The sequence below is a fragment of the Colletes latitarsis genome, chromosome 8, assembly GCF_051014445.1.
Source record: "Colletes latitarsis isolate SP2378_abdomen chromosome 8, iyColLati1, whole genome shotgun sequence".
In the NCBI taxonomy this organism is placed as follows: domain Eukaryota; kingdom Metazoa; phylum Arthropoda; class Insecta; order Hymenoptera; family Colletidae; genus Colletes; species Colletes latitarsis.
Window position 1 is genome coordinate 13,773,161 of NC_135141.1, and position 17,897 is coordinate 13,791,057.

Sequence of the window (17,897 nt, forward strand, 5' to 3'; positions counted from 1 at the left end):
TAAAATCCCCCATTAAAATTTTTCCCAGGGGTGGCCGAACACCCTGTATATTATTCACTCCTGTAACTGTGTTTCGTTGTTCGAATATTATAAATATAAGCTTTCGAATGCTTTCGTATACAAGTGTATTAAAGGAATCCTAGAAACAGAGGTCAGTTTAAACAGTGATGTGCATCGACAGAAAGGACAAAGTGAATTCTACAATCGTTGCTTAATCTGCAAACAGACCTGTAAATTCTCTTCGTTTAATCCGCCACCGTGGTATCTTATTCACGATGCTGGAGAACATGACAAAGTGGTCGGGCAATGCTAGTTCGCGGCTAGTAAAGGCCCGTAGCAGTCCAAACGTATCGAAGATGCCTTTTTCAACGCCGAAGGAGCAAGAGACGCAACATGCAGTTCGAAGTGGAAAAGTTCCAGCTGCTTCGAGGAAATCGAGCAAGTGCAATTCCAGCGACGATTGCAACGTTCGTGCAAATGGTTCCGGGCTGTACGCGAAGGCGCGTAGTTCCACTTACAGCAAAGCTCGTCGTACGACGCCCGATGGCCGCGTGGAAACGACAAAATGTTCCACGACGAGTATTCGAAACGAGAAGAAACAACCGCCCAAGGCAAACTGTCCGTCGCCGTCTTGCATAATTCTCGAGGACAGAACGTTGCTGAAGAAAAGACTATCTTACGCGCCGACCAAGTTACCCAAGAAACCGGAATCGCTGAGGAAGAAGATGGCGCTCGATCGTTCGGCCAGTCTGGGATGCGTTTCTGCGGTGACTCGCGCCGATTCCGTGGAATCGTTCAAGACGAACGGGATTCTCGCCGCGGAGTCGAAGAAGCAACCAACGGAGAAAGAACAGAAACAGGATTCCACGCGTAGAAAAGCGATGAACAGATCGGCCAGTCTGTGGAGCATCCAAACTCCGTCGAGAAGAAACGCCGGAGCGTCGTCGAGACCGAGCAAGATCCCGCTTTTGACGCATCGGAACGCTCGCGTGGGTCAATCTCTAGCCGATCTATCTCAAGTAGATCGAGTCGTAGAGCCGAGGATACGGCGGTCGGTGCCACTCGACAACGATGTCGATCTTGATCGTTCGATGGACGAACGAATCTACGAAAACTGCCTCGAAGCGTTCGGTTGTGTATCGACGGAGAAGCATCAGACCGTTCGACTGTCCAGTAGCAACTTCGAGGAGCGAGTTGCGCGATTAATGGCGCAACTGGACGACGACGACGAAAATCCACAGACGGAAACCACTGCTTCTCTTCGCGAGGCTCGGGAAACGAACAGCAAATCGGACGGTAAAACTGAAACGGATTCGGTGATTAACGTCAAGGATAATCCGAAGAAAGAAGACGCGAAGGAGAAGAACGAGAAAGATATTAAAATCTCGTCGAACGTGAGAGAGGAATCGAGGAAGAAGAAAGAAACGTCGAGCATCCGAGAGCTGAGGAAGAATTGGGAGAAACAAACGAGCGGGCAGCAGTCTGTCGTAGATTCGGAGAAAAAGAACGAATCGGCAAGTTCTGCGGATCCGTTGAAAGCTAGCCAGCAACGGAACGAGGATATCAAACGAGCATTGAAGCAGAAACAATCGGTGGGCAAAGTGGCCAAGGAAATCGAGGATCTTGTGAACTTCTTTAATTGCAAGAACGCAAAAGCGCCCAGAGACGCGAAAGATTATTGGATGAAATCGCAGTCTAGTTCGAACGCAGGGACGGACGAAGGCGTTACGACGTTGAAGAAGAATTTGAACATTAAAAATATCAACGATTACAACGGTTATATTTCGGATAGCAACTGCTCGGAGGACAGTGGGCACATGAGCAACGAGAACGAAGTCGAGTGGAAAGATAGCATCCAGAGCGAGGCCCGACAATTTGCTAAGGAATGTTTATTCGAGCGCACTAAACTGCATGCTAACGGCGTGTTTCATTCCGCGATCGTCGACAGACTGGAATCTGAAAAGAAAACGGGTATCGTCAGAGGCAGTATATCGGCATCGAGCGGAGCGAGCAGCATCGATAGTTGCAACGGGGAAAACACGAAACTCGTAGAACACATCGGTAAAGACCAATGGAAAACTACCAGATCCTACAACGATGGACGACAGGTCCGTCGCGTAATCATGTATCTTATATCAGAAAAATATCGCTAAGTTAATTCGATAGTGTTCTTGTCACGCAGATTTTTTACAAACAACTACAGTGTGTTAGGAAATGATAGGTTCACTCACATTTATTATCGTAACTTCTAGAGAAATGTATCAACTGCTCTGAAACTTTCAAGATATAATGTCCTTGTATTAACAAATCTGATTGCTAAATTTCGTTTTCGAGTATTATTTCAAAATGATGTAACATAAGAATATCATAATTTTAACATATTTCAACCGTTAATAAATGATAGGTTCACTTTAAAAAACATATTTATACATAGTGATTAAATAATTCTTAACAAAGTAAAAATTAAAATTAATATTTGATAGGTTTTCCAGCACTTTTAATTAATAAATTGATTCGCTTCGGCATAGATTCGACAAGATTTGTGAGTTAACGAGTAGCAATGCGATCCCAAGCGTTCGTAATTGCCGTTTTGAGCTCTTTTACACTATTCAATTGGCGACAATCGCGTACTAATTGTCCCCATAAATTCTCAATCGGGTTAAGATCAGGAGACCTCGATGGCCATATTAACGTGTCTATATTTTTAGTTTTTAACAGAAAAGTTGTTTAATACTTTTTTGTAGGTATCTATGGGCTCTACTTCAGAAAAAAGTTTCATTGAAATATATTCACTATTAGAGGAGTTATGGCTGTTTGAAGATTGGACCATATTTATGGAGTTTTTCTCATTTTATGGGGTCAAGGAATAACTTTTTCAATATTCTCAGAATTTCTAAATATTCTTCACTAAAATACGCGTTGTTTGCTTTTTGAAACATTAAAATCGTTCAATCCGTTCAGAAGTTATGACGTTTTAAAGACTCGCATGAAAATTCGGGTAGACATTTCTGGCCAGAAATTATATTTTCGGTAAGGAATTTTTTTCTCCAAAGTGGGTAGGATTTCGAGGGTATGTCTATTGACCAGAAATAATTGTAATTGATACCCCTAGCTATAAATAACTTTTTCTGAACGATTTAAAAATTTTCATTTCTGCCGAAAAATTTATGCACCTTGTCGAATTTGTTTTCTCGAAAGTGGGTAGGATTTCGGGAGTATGTCTATTGACCAAAAATTATTATAATTAACCCCTGCAATAGAAAATAATTTTTTTAGAGAAATTTCAAAATTTTCTTTTTCGTCGAAAAATTTAGGCACCTACCCCCCGTCGATTTTCCTTAAAAATTCGTTTTCGATTTTTAATAATTTCGCTTGTCGTCCTACAGAAAAGTTGTTTAATACTTTTTTGTAGGTATCTATGGGCTCTACTTCAAAAAAAAGTTTCATTGAAATATATTTACTATTATAGGAGTTATGGCTGTTTGAAAATTGGACCATTTTTATGGGAGTTTTCTAGTATTACGGGGCCAAGGAATAACCTTTCCAATATTTTTATAATTGTTACATATTCTACACCAAAATACGCGGCGTTTGGCTTTTTAAACATTAAAATCTTCCAATCCGTTCGTAAGTTATGGTGTTTTAAAGATTCGCATGAAAGGGTCTAGCCGAATAAGCATGGTAAAAGTGCCCCCAAACCAAATTGAACGGGGTTAATACCACTAATAGGTGGTTCGAAGAAACCCCTTTTCCCAAAGTTTCAATCCGGTATCTCTACTACAGGGGTAATTACGGGGTGAAAATCATTTTTTCAATATCTCCCGTTCTACTCAATTAAAGATTATGAAAAAAATTATGGTTATTCTATCGATTGATGTACATGTTTCAGAATTTTTTCAGAATTTTTGGATGCAAATTCGATTTTTAAAAAATTCGAAAATATTTCAACCGTCGATTTTTTGTCGAAGTTATCAAGTGACCACGTTTGTTTTTATACAGTATAAAGCTCTCAGAAGAATTAATAATCCCTAATTTTTTCAGATTTTTCGAAGGGGTGGAACGTAGTGAAAAAAATAAAAAATGATTAAAAAATAATGAAAAAGCTTTATATTGTCTTAATTACTTACGTGACCATGCTCATATTTTTACAGCTATAGCGTAACATTATGACTATTAATGCGTAATGTTTTCAGATTTTTTGGAAAAGTGCATTATTGTTAAATAAATATGAATTCATATTTCCTACTTCTTCATACCAAAAAAGGCCGCACATGCTTTTAAAATAGATACAATTAAAATATATTTGTTTACATACTTTGTTAACTGGTCGCTAGATGTAATTTCAAATATGTACGTATGATACTGGACTTCTGTTGATTAGAACCACTACGGCGCGGCGCGATGCGGTGATCATTTTGGTACAGCATCCTTGTGTATATAATATATAAAATTAATATTATAATATATATAATATATATTATATACATGAAGTTTTTTAAATATTCCATAAATATTTTTGCTTTAATTAAAATAACTGATCTAAACAAGGTTTACCTGCTATTATTATTAACCGATTTACTCGACTTCCCAGAAATGACCGAACAAGATCTAAAAATATTTTTTACGGAATCGTATCAATTTTCCCAAGCAATATCCTATCTTGCCGAAATAATGAATGAACAAAATGAAATAAACCTCAGTTATCTAAAACAAAAGGAAAATATAGTTCAGTTCAAAGTGCAATCACGACATATTAATAAAAAACTGTACAAGTGCTACATAGACTATACGTCAAATTCAACGGGCTACTCGGGAATTAGACGATATTTCTGTGAATAGTGCTAACAGGACAATTGGATGCTGCTCCTATATAGCTGCGATAATTTATTATCTATCGAATGCCAGATACACTTCAAAAATAATAAAACCTGCAGAAATACTGAGTAAATTATTTGAAAGTGAAAAAGTAAATCCTGTAATAAATGATGACAGCGATGAAGATTGAAGAACGAACCGAGTTATTAATGCTGGCAATAAAAATAATAGCAGGTAAACCTTGTTTAGATCATTTATTTTAATTAAAGCAAAAATATTTAAGGAATATTTAAAAAGCTTCATGTATATAATATATATTATAATATTAATTTTATATATTATATACACAAGGATGCTGTACCAAAATGATCACCGCATCGCGCCGCGCCGTAGTGGTTCTAATCATCACGAGTCCAGTATCACACGTACATATTTGAAATTACATCTAGCGACCAGTTAACAAAGTATGTAAACAAATATATTTTAATTATATCTATTTTAAAAGCATGTGCGGCCTTTTTTGGTATGAAAAAGTACGAAATATGAATTCATATTTATTTAACAATAATGCACTTTTCCAAAAAATCTGAAAAAATTACGCATTAATAGTCATAATGTTACGCTATAGCTGTAAAAATATGAGCATGGTCACGTAAGTAATTAAGACAATATAAAGCTTTTTCATTATTTTTTAATCATTTTTTATTTTTTTCACTACGTTCCACCCCTTCGAAAAATCTGAAAAAATTAGGGATTACTAATTCTTTTGAGAGCTTTATACTGTATAAAAAGAAATGTGGTCACTTGATAACTTCGACAAAAAATCGACGGTTAAAATATTTTCGAATTTTTTAAAAATCGAATTTGCATCCAAAAATTCTGAAAAAATTCTGAAACATGTACATCGATCGATAGAATAACCATGATTTTTTTCATAATCTTTAATTGAGTAGAACGGGAGATATTGAAAAAATGATTTTCACCCCGTAATAACCCCTGTAGTAGAGATACCGGATTGAAACTTTGGGAAAAGGGGTTTCTTCGAACCACCTATCGAGTGGTATTAACCCCGTTCAATTTGGTTTGGGGGCACTTTTACCATGCTTATTCGGCTAGACCCTTTCGTTTTGGAGTAATATTTCAAAATGATGTAACATAAGAATATCATAATTTTAACATATTTCAACCGTTAACACGTTCCCTGCCGCGTGGCGCGTATGCGTTCAAGCCATTTGGTATTATCACTGTAAAATGAAGAATTTTTTAAAAATTCATTATGCAGTCAATTATGGGCATATTAATACTATTGTTGACGCCTTCGTTTAATCGTGGGGCGTATTTGATGGGCAATTTTTCTTCACCGTAACTTGTTTTTACTGCATTCCTTGTATTTCGATCAGTTATTTATTCGCGTGTCGTTGTAACAATACACACAAATCGCCGTGGAATTCCAAAAGACCTACTTTCAAAAAAATTACAGCGATATGAATATATCGCTAAGGAAAGCAACGATGGTTTGACAATACTGAAATGGAAGAACAAGCGTGATGTCCTTCTATTATCAACGAAACACTCTAATGAAACTGTGGCTATGCAGAAAAGGGGGAATATTGTTATAAAACCGAAGGTTATTTTGGATTATAATGAAGGGAAGTCTTACACTCCCGGACAAAAAGATAGCACACTTTAAAATTAACGTAATTTTTATCTATTTAACATTACAACCAAGGTTTTGTTTTTATACATTCTTGCAAAATACCTCTATAAACATACACAAATGAAAATGAATTGAATTTCTCCAGTCTATACAATTTTATTTAAAAACAAAGAACTTTTAAGGCAATATAGTGGGACAAAATGATAGCACGTTTAACTTAATATTATGTATAACGATAAATCAACGAATGATATTTAATGCTTAATATCTTGTGGCTTCTCCTTTACATTTAATAACAGCCATCATTCTCTTTGGCAAAGATTTATAGAGTTTTTTAATAGTTTTTCGCTTTAATCGCTCCCACTCATCTTGAATACATTTTTTTAATTCGGCAATATTTCCAAATTGTCTGTCATTTCCATATACAGCTCGGGCAAGATTTCCCCAACAATTTTCAATAATGTTAAGGTCGGGTGAGCTTGCTGGCCAATCCAAAATGCGAATTTTTTCTCGAGAAAAGTACTCTTTTACTACTTTTGTAGTGTGTACTGTGACATTATCCTGTTGAAAAATAAACTTTTCTCCAGCAATTCTGGCGGCGTACATGTTCATTTGTTCCTTAATCATTTCCAAATACATTTTGCTATTCATTTTTCCTATTATAAATTTGATTTCCATTTTACTATAGTATCCGATACCGCACCAAATCATCACATCACCACCTCTCATTTGCAGACGACTGAAAAACTGTTCCTCTTTTCGCATATCATGAAAATAGTAACTCAGACCATCGGGTCCATCTAAATTAAACCTCTTTTCATCTGTAAATATTATTCTTCGCCATTTCGTTCGCATACGAATATTCTTTTCCGCAAAGTGTAATCGATTCATCTTATGTTGCACAGTTAACCAAGACTTTTTCTTCAATTTTCTTCGTGTTATGTATTTGCATTTTTCTAAAACACGTCTCACATTCTTTATATTAGTGTTTACACCAACACTTTGAGCAATTTGCCTTGCAGTCATCTTGTGGGCATTTAGACTTTGCGGAAGTCCAGAACTCTTCTTTTTACCATAGTTATCCGGATTTTTCAAGAAATTCGTTGTTATTTTTCGACTTCTATTCATAATTTTTACTATTTTTGTCACTGAATATTGTTCTTTCACACGCGTTCAATCTCTTTCCGTGACCCATTTTTAATAATATTTCGCCTTTTTTGAAGAAATATACAACATGAAATAATATCACGGACTTTATTAACTATGTTCCGAGGTTGATGTTCGCAATTCGCAAGCTTCAGTGTAACTGGAAAGCGTAGATTTACCACGCGTGCTATCATTTTGTCCCGCTTGCGAACAGTAATATTTACATTTTTTGTGTTAGAATCCTGTCGAAGTATACGTTGTGGACGATATTTCGTAAATTGTATACACAAACATGCTCTGAGTTATCAGTAAAAGAAAATATGTATCTTAATCAGCTCTTAACACAAAATGTGAGAAAATATAAGGTGTGCTATCTTTTTGTCCTGGAGTGTATGTAGATAACTCCGATCAAATGGCTTAATATTGCAGCCCTCTACGAGAAACAGTAAAGTGGTATAAAAGAATTGTATTTGAACTTTGCCTGAACGCAGCTGTAGTGAATTCATGGATTATACAGTGGCACACGAAAGTATTCGAACGCTTACATATGCAAACTTGAATGGCCGAAATAATGTACATTAAAGTAAGTTGCTGAAACAAGTAGATGCCAATAGGAAGATGGAAGTCTTAAGATTATGCCAGTAAAATTTGAAAAGGATTCAACAACGTAAAGAGGAGTTATGAGACATTTATTAGAAACACGCACAGTAAGCGACTCACAAAAGTATTCGAACGCTACATGTATTATTAAATTATTTAATATTAATATTTTGTTGGACCACCTTTACCAGCTACAATGTCTCTTAGCCGACGTTCATTACTAGAAACCAATGATTTTGTAAAACTACACTCGATGGAGTTCCATATTTCTATAATTTTATTTTTCAGTGTTTGCTTTGATGGTATTTGAAATTTATTTAATCTTTTTCCGATTTCAGCCCATAAATTTTCAATCGGATTTACGTCTGGACTTTGCGGTGGAGTAATTAACATGTGTGGTGTGTTACAGACGATCCATTCTTTTACAATTCTAGCAGTATGCTTCGGATCATTATCTTGTTGGAAGTGGAAATCTTCCAATAATCCTAGTTTACTGGCACTTTCTTTAAGATTGTTCTTCAAAATATTTAAATACTTATATTTATCAAGTATTCCGTCGATAAATATTAAATTTCCAGTGCCACTGGCAGTAATACTCCCCCATACCATGACCGATCCACCTCCGTGTTTCATTGTTTGATGCAAATGTCGAATTTCTAATTCTGTATTTGGTTTTCTCCACGCATAATTTTGACGATCTGAGCCAAAAATATTAAACTTTTCACCGAATGTAAACATCATTGCTAAATGAAAATATTGGTACGTTCACTTGATATTAGGATATCGTTTCAGTAACAGTAACGTAAAAGTGTGTACAATAGTATTTAAAATGAACACCAAAACGTCTGAAACCAAAAAGTGTGAAAGAGAAATAATATTACGATTACACGAGGATGGCAAATCGTATAACGAGATTGCCGGGATTGTGAACAGAAGTAAGTCTGCAATACATTATATCATAAAATAATCAAAGAATGAGGGAACACTTGCAAACGAAGCTCGATCAGGTCGACCAAAGAAATTGACTGGAAGAGAGGAGAAATAAAATAGAATCCTACTATATCCGCTCCTCAACTCGCAAATATGGTAGCTGATATGTTTCATAAAGAAGTTCACCCGGAATTATGTCGACGAATCTTACGAAACGATGATTTTCATGGCAGTGTACCGCGAAAGAAGCCATATATTAATGCAGTAAATCGTAAAAAAAGATTGACTTTTGCAAAAACCTACATTAATAAAGATAATTCTTTTTGGAATAAAGTCATCTTTTCGAACGAGTGAAAGTTTAATATTTTTGGCTCACATGGTAAAAATTATCTGTGGAGAAAACTAAATACAGAATTGGAAATTCGACATTTACATCAAAATTTATTTTATTTTGAAAGTGGTGTAAGTCCTTTTTTAAAAAAAATGAGATATGACGTGATTTATGCTTAATTTAGTGTAAACTTTTTGTTTATAACTAGTTAGTATTTAGTATCTTAAAAAATGCTAATGCTTTGTTCAATTTAAAATTTGCCGGTAAAAGAAATTACGTAACCATTGATTATGAAAGTGGTGTAAGTCCAATTTCCATATTTATGTTATTGCATATAGTGATACGTGTACTGGGCAAAATCAAAATTTACAAATGGCGTTGATGTGGTTGAGGGTTGTCCAGTCTTTAGAAAATAACATTGAAGTGATTGATCATAAATTTTTACTCTCCGGACATTCGTATCTTCCAAACGATGCAGATTTTGGTATCATAGAAATGGCATTACGAAAAAAGAATTTCCTGGACACACCACAGGATTATTATGACGTTATAAACCAATGTAGACGACATAATAAATTTATTTTACACGAAATGAAACGAGAGAATTTCGTTTCGACAAAAAATCTACAAAACGCAATTAAAAAACAGATAAGAAGAAACACTAATGGAGGAAAAGTAAATTGGTTGCAAATATGTCGGATGAGATTCTGCAAAACTGCACCATATACTATTTCATATAAAACATCAATGGAGGACACAGAATTTAAGACTCTAAATTTATCAGCTACATGTCGGGGAAGACCGCTAAAATTTGAAAAAATCGCCCTGGTGCCTTTGTATCACGATACCAAGCCTATTACATACGAAAAATATAAGGTATTACCTTATATACCTCCTGTGCATCATGAATATTTCAAAACACTGCCACACGAAGAGCATAAATAATTAATAATACCAATATCTTGTGTTAAGCTTAACAATATACAAATATAATTAACGTTCAAAATAAAAAATGCTAATCCTATTTTATTTCTTGTTATTATTTATAAACAAAATTGGATTAATATGAGATATATTTTAAGTGATATTTGTTATTTCAAAATTGAAATTAAATGATATTTACAATTGACTAATTATGAAAGTGGTGCAAGTCCATTTGCAGCCTGGAAATTGTACATTATTTTAGTTAAATTCGCCTAACAGAAATTTATATAATTAAATTACATATTGATAAATTAGTACAAACATTCCCAGACTCCACATAGTTAACCTATATTTTTTAATTGTCAGATCTGCTAACATTCAATTTACTCGAAACAAAAGTAAATGGACTTGCACCACTTTCAAAATGGTGGATCGGTCATGGTATGGGGGAGTATTACTGCCAGTGGCACCGGAAATTTAATATTTATCGACGGAATACTTGATAAATGTAAGTATTTAAATATTTTAAAGAATAATCTTAAAGAAAGTGCCAGTAAACTAGGATTATTGGAAGATTTGCACTTCCAACAAGATAATGATCCGAAGCATACTGCTAGAATTGTAAAAGAATGGATCGTCTATAACACACCACACATGTTAATTACTCCACCGCAAAGTCCAGACGTAAATCCGATTGAAACTTTATGGGCTGAAATCGGAAAAAGATTAAATAAATTTCAAATACCATCAAAGCAAACACTGAGAAATAAAATTATAGAAATATGGAACTCCGTTGAGTGTAGTATTACAAAATTATTGGTTTTTAGTATGGAACGTCGGCTAAGAGACATTATAGCTGGTAAAGGTGGTCCAACAAAATATTAATATTAAATAATTTAATAATACATGTAGCGTTCGAATACTTTTGTGAGTCGCTTACCATGCGTGTTTCTAATAAATGTATCATAACTCCTCTTTACGTTGTTGAATCCTTTTCAAATTTTACTGGCATAATCTTAAGACTTCCATCTTCCTATTGGCATCTACTTGTTTCAGCAACTTACTTTAATGTACATTATTTCGGCCATTCAAGTTTGCATATGTAAGCGTTCGAATACTTTCGTGAGCCACTGTATATAACAGTCTTACAAACTGAAAAATAACAAGCATCGAATTCCGAAAAAAATTAGCAATGAATCTGATGTCTTGTAATAATAACAATAATAACAATAACAATAATAATAATAATAATTATCCACGAATTGTACCAAGAAGAAATCGACACGAAATTAAAAAAAAGGAAGGCCACTGTAATTCGATAAGAAGGCGCTGCAAACATTTAACATTTTTAACATTTTGTTACGAAATAAATGTTAAAAATTTAGGTTCCCAATCGGCAAGAAACTGTACTGTAAAAGTTGCAACATTCTGCGATAGTTGTGTGGATAAACCACACTTATGTTTGCAATGTTTTAACAAAGTTCATCGTAACATCCCTTTGTAATTGCATACAAACTTGAATTCAACTAAAATGTTATATTTTAAACTGATATAGGCATGATAAAGAAAATTATACAGGGTGTTCGGCCACCCCTGGGAAAAATTTTAATAGGGGATTCTAGAGGCCAAAATAAGACGAAAATCAAGAATATCAATTTGCTGATCGAGGCTTCGTTAAAAAGTTATTAATGTTTAAAGTTCCGCCCGTACTCAATTTTTTTCTCGAAAATACGCAAGATTTCGGGGGTATGTTTATTCACTAAAAATGATTGTAATAGAGCCCCGCAGCTAAAAATAATTTTTCCAAAACGATTTGTAATTTTTTTTTTCCGTCGACAAATTTCACACCTTCTCGAATTTTTTTATAGAAAGTGGCTACGATTTCGGGGGTATGTCTATTGACCAAAAATGATTATAATTGACCCCCGCAAGCGAAAAGAATTTTTTTAGAACGATTTGAAAAAATTGTTTTTTGCCGAAAAATTTTAGCACCTACCCCCTGTCGAGTTTTCTTAAAAATTACTTTTTCATTTTTAATAACTTTGTTTCACGTCCTACAGAAAAGTTGTCTAATACTGTTTTGTAGGTACCCATGAGCTCTACCTCAGGAAAAAGTTTCATTGAAATATATTTACAATTGTAGGAGTTATGGCTGTTTGAATATTGGACAATTTTTATGAGGTTTTTCTCATTTTCGGGGGTCAAGGAACAACTTTTCGGATATTTTTAGAATTTCTATATATTCTTCACCAAAATACGCGTAGTTTGCTTTTTTAAACATTAAAATCGTTCAATCCGTTCAAAAGTTATGACGTTTTAAATATTCCGAAAGAAATTGGGCCAGACATTTCTGGCCAGAAATTATATTTTCGATAAGGAATTTTTTTCTCAAAACTGAGTAGGATTTCGGGGGTATGTCTGTTGACCAAAAATGCTTGCAATTGACCCCTGCAACTAAAAATAATTTTTCCAAGACGATTCGAAAGTCTTTTTTTTTCACCCAAAACTTTCAGCACGTACTCGAATTTTTTTCTCGAAAGTGGGTAGGATTTTGGGGGTATGTCTATTCACCAAAAATGATTGCAATTGACTCCCACAAGCGAAAATAATTTTTCCAGAACGATTTGAAATTTTTGAATTTAATTGTTAATAACTTTTTAGCGAAGGCTCCATCGACAAGTTAGTATTCTTGATTTTTGTCTTATTTTGGCCTCTAGAATCCCCCATTAAAATTTTTCCCAGGGTTGGCCGAACACCCTGTGTATGAGGATGCAACTTGCATGGCATAGTAACGTTCAGCCAGGTATTTGTAAAACTAATACCTAGAAAAATAAATTTATTGGTTTGTTGTGTTATGCATGTTAAACTATACAACCTTTCCTTGATAATTATGATTTTTGCACTATTTTAATTATTGTGAGGCACACGCCAGAAACAAAATAATACAATTGTAAAGCCTGAACGCGAAGTCTTCAAAAACCGGTCTGGCAGGGAACGTGTTAATAAATGATAGGTTCACTTTAAAAAACATATTTATACATAGTGATTAAATAATTCTTAACAAAGTGAAAATTAAAATTAATATTTAATAGGTTTCCCAGCACTTTTAATTAATAAATTGATTCGCTTCGGCATAGATTCGACAAGATTTGTGAGTTGCCGAGTGGTAATGCGATCCCAAGCGTTCGTAATTGCCGTTTCGAGCTCTTTTACACTATTCAATTGCCGACATCGCGTACTAGTTGTCCCCATAAATTCTCAATCGGGTTAAGATCAGGAGACCTTGATGGCCATATTAACGTGTCTATGTTTTTAGTTTTTAACCATTGTTTAGTGCTTGATGAAGCGTGCACTGTTGCGTTATTATGCATCAATGTTAATTTTGCAGACGAAAAACGGCGAATATAGGGCAAAAGGTGTTCTTCGAAAACAGCTTGATATTTGTTTGAATCGAGTCGTGTATCAAGGAAGGCTAATGTCGTCTTGCCAAATCCAGAGAACCTCCAGCAAAGTTACGCTTTGAAAAATAACGCGGTTCTGTACATAGATCGTGCCAATAGTTCGCCAACCCATCTGCTCCATCCAAGTTGAATTTCTTTTCATCAGACCAAATAATCTAAAAATTTAAAAATATGTAAATTGCAACGTCCTCGCTGAAAAATGTGCACATACCGAATGCCACTGATGGGTCCACGTTTTATGCAAATCTGCAAATGTTACACGTCTTTTGCAATGCTCCTTTTTAAGCGTTGGGGCAGATTTCATTTTCTTGTATACAAGATTAGAAGATTCTTTTAAAACATTCCATACTCTCACGTGTGAAACATTTGCCGCGAATTCGTTGCGTAATCGTCGACTTCCTATTGTTGAATTTTATGCACTCGCGATAATTGCTCTTTTATCGCGTGGTGTCAATTTTCCTGGTCTTCCAGGTGATTTTTTCATCCCCATTTTTTATAAACTGATTCACCACATTGCAAGTACCTGCCTATGCGACGACCAATTTCTCGATCAGACATTCCAGAGTCTTTATACGCCAATATCTGTCCTTTCTCTTTTTCATTCAAAACTTTACCTCTGGCCATTTTTAAAAAAATGCTTCAACACCTTAATAACTCGATACTTGGATACTTTAATACATATCTTTTCCACTGTAAATGCATGGGAAGATTCATGAGAAATTGTTTACCGTTTGTTTCCTTTGTTACCAGGATACGTAACAAACGACACGCAAACAAAATGACGGGTGTCGAGCAGCCAAATTCACAATGAGTGCATTATAACGAAAGAATATTGCGATGTATTAAATTTTGGTACATTAACAAATCGTTTAATCGTCCTTTTAGCAAGTGAACCTATCATTTATTAACGGTTAAAAGCTGGTTACATTCAGTACAAGATTTCTAGTTTCTTTTTGAACCGTTATTTCCATATAATGTTTAGCAGAACAGTTTGTTAATATAAAAGCTAAAAATTCTGAAAATTTGAAAATGATTCATACACTTCTTTCTAAATTATTATCATAAGTATGATTGAACCTATCATTTCCTAACACACTGTATTAATTAGGATACCTTTGTTGCACACTACATTTCTCCTTAACCCCTTAACGCTCACATTTTTCTTCAATTTACCGTTTAGAAATGCACAAATTTTTTTTGTCATAAATTCATATTCTTGGTATATTGTGACATATTTTTTGCATTGATAATGCCATGCGAATTATTTTTACCGAAATAGAGGGCATAAAGCTAATATTGGAATATGACATAAATCATACTATATCAAGCATTATAATTTTTTATTTTACGATATAAATATACGTACAATTAAAAATGTGATTGCGTTTGATATATTTTAGAACTTGGTACAGCAACTATATTACATTCACATGTACCGTGTTTCTTTCCTGCATTTTTTGCCGCGGATTAAATAGAAATTGACGGCGAAATCTTGGGGTTTTATTTTGTTTATGTATTAAATATACAGTTACCGAAGAAAGTGTCCATACACAGCAACACGTTCAGTTTAAACAATAAAAACTTTGATTTAGAACGCTAATTAACTATGGAAGGCATACATGCAGGTAGGGAATTAACTCAGCTTTCAGATAGTATGAATTTTATTGTAACTTAAATAAAAACACAACAGACAAATCTCAAATGCCGAATGAAGTAAGAAAATCAGCGAGAAAAAAGTATTCATACAGAATTTTGTTTGTATGTGAATCAGTCATATTTTTAGTAATTACTATTTTGTAGGATATCCGTTATTATCAATAATCGCTTGTAATCGTCTGGGCATAGATTCAATTCAATTATTTGTTACATTTCTCTCCATTTTTTGTCATTTCTCTTGCAAAGCATTTGTTAAATCATTTTTATTTGAAATTTTATATTTTTGCAAACGATGTTTCAATTCTCGCTATATATGCTTAATTGGATTTATGTCCGGTCATTGCAGAGGAGTTTCCAGAACGTGAGGCGTATTCTATAAAAGCCATTCTCTAATTAAATGAGTCTTGTAGACGGGAGCGTTATCTTGCTGAAAATAGTAATTATCAGAAAGACCTAATTTCCGTGCGCTGTCTTTCAAATTTGATTTTAAGATATCTAAATATTTATATTGGTCTACTATTCCATCAATGAGATGCAAGTTTCCCAAGCCCATAACATAAGGCTACTTCCACTATGTTTCACTGTAGGTCTAATATTTTTGGGCTTTAAAGAGTCTCCCTTTTTTCTGTACACTAATTTTCGTCCATCTGAACCCCAAGTATTAAACTTGCTCTCGTCTGAGAAAATAACTTGCTTTCAAAAATCAAACTATTTATTTATGTAAATTTTTTGCGAAATTAAGGGAGTATTGCTGTCTAGGCTGTCATTTCTTCGGCCTTTTTTTGTAATTTTTTTTTTAACGACAGGTAGATTGTTTTGTAGTGACATTTTGCAGATATATTTATTCGTCTTATAGGTATCTACAGTATTTTTTTCATCAAAAAATATTAAAAATTGCGGGAGATATAGCTTCTTGTTTAAAAAAACGCATTTAAACTAGCTTACATGTTATTTCAAGATCTAGCAAACCGATTTACTTCAAATTTGGAGAGAATATTCAGCAGACACGCCTTTATAGCTGGAACTAGAGATTTTAAAAAATATTGAGTTTTACTATTTTTTTCGATACGCTAAAGACAAACGAACGATTAACAAATAGAAATTCGAAACTTGAAGCGTCGCCATTTCTTTATTTATCAGGATTTTGACTTCTCCCTAGTTCCTGCAATAACTACAACCTTCCTTATGAAGATACGTTAGCCCCCTCTGTTTCAAATTATCTGGAATCCAGGAAGCCATTGGAGCACCTTTTCCAAAAGAGCCATTAAATAAGAAGTTATAATTCCCATGATTTTTAATATTTTTTCATGAAAAAAATATTGTACATGCTTAGAAGATGAATAAATATGTCTACAAAATCTCAGTACAAAACATGGCTATCTATCATTAAAAAAAAAATCACAAAAAGGGCCGTGAAATTGACAGTCTAGACAGCAATACCAACTTAAGCATTTTACTTAAAAATAATTAAATAATGATATATAAATACACTACTTTAGAAACATAAATTGCTTTTGTTGTAATTCCTGGAAATCATTAGGTTATTTAGGAAAATACAGCATGACGTCGAATATACTTTTCAATTAATTTTCGTAACGAATATATGAATAGAAATGACGAACAAATGTTGCCAAAAATAATATTTTTATACTAAACTCCGAGTTAAATTAATATTTTAAATATATATATATATATATATTTTCAAAGGTCTATTAAATAAATAAAATATTTATTATACAGGGTGTTCGGCCACCCCTGGGAAAAATTTTAATGGGAGATTCTAAAGGTGAAAATAAGACGAAATTCAAGAATACCAATTTGTTAATGTAGGCTTCGTTAAAAAGTTATTAACGTTTAAAGTTCCGCCAATACAGAATTTTTTTCTCGAAAATGAGCAACATTTCGGGGATATGTCTATTCACCAAAAATGATTGTAATTAATCCCCACAGCTAACAATATTTTTTTTAAATTTAGGCACCTACCCCCTTGTCGATTTTTCTTAAAAATTCCTTTTTCACTTTTAATAATTTTATTTGACGCCCTACAGAAAAGTTGTCTAATACTTTTTTCTAGGTACATATGAGCTCTACTTCATAAAAAAGTTTCATTGAAATATATTCACAATTGTAGGAGTGTTTACTGTTTGAAAATTGGACCATTTTTATGGGGCTTTTCTCATTTTGCGGGGTCAAGGACCAACTTTTCGAATATTTTTGCGATTGGTACATATTCTCCACTAAAATACGCGTAGTTTGCTTGTTTAAACATTAAAATCGTCCAATCCGGTCAGAAGTTATGACATTTTAAAGATATGCATGAAATTTCAGGGCAGCATTTCTGGTCTCACATTAGATTTTCGGCAAACAATTTTTTTCT

The 17,897-nt window shown here is 34.0% G+C and overlaps 1 protein-coding gene across 5 annotated transcripts in view; it reads left to right on the forward strand.

The window, feature by feature from the left end:
• Positions 1-17,897, forward strand: part of LOC143344899 (unconventional myosin-XVIIIa) — a 256,926-nt gene that overhangs the window by 176,063 nt on the left and 62,966 nt on the right. Inside the window, exon 1 of one of the 5 annotated variants that reach the window (XM_076771487.1) lies at positions 1,370-2,108. The exons of the other annotated variants lie outside the window; for them this stretch is intronic. Coding sequence (XP_076627602.1) covers positions 1,683-2,108 — 426 coding nt within the window. The 5' untranslated portion in view covers positions 1,370-1,682. Of the gene's footprint in view, positions 1-1,369; positions 2,109-17,897 lie in introns of those variants that run through there. 5 annotated transcript variants of the gene reach the window in all.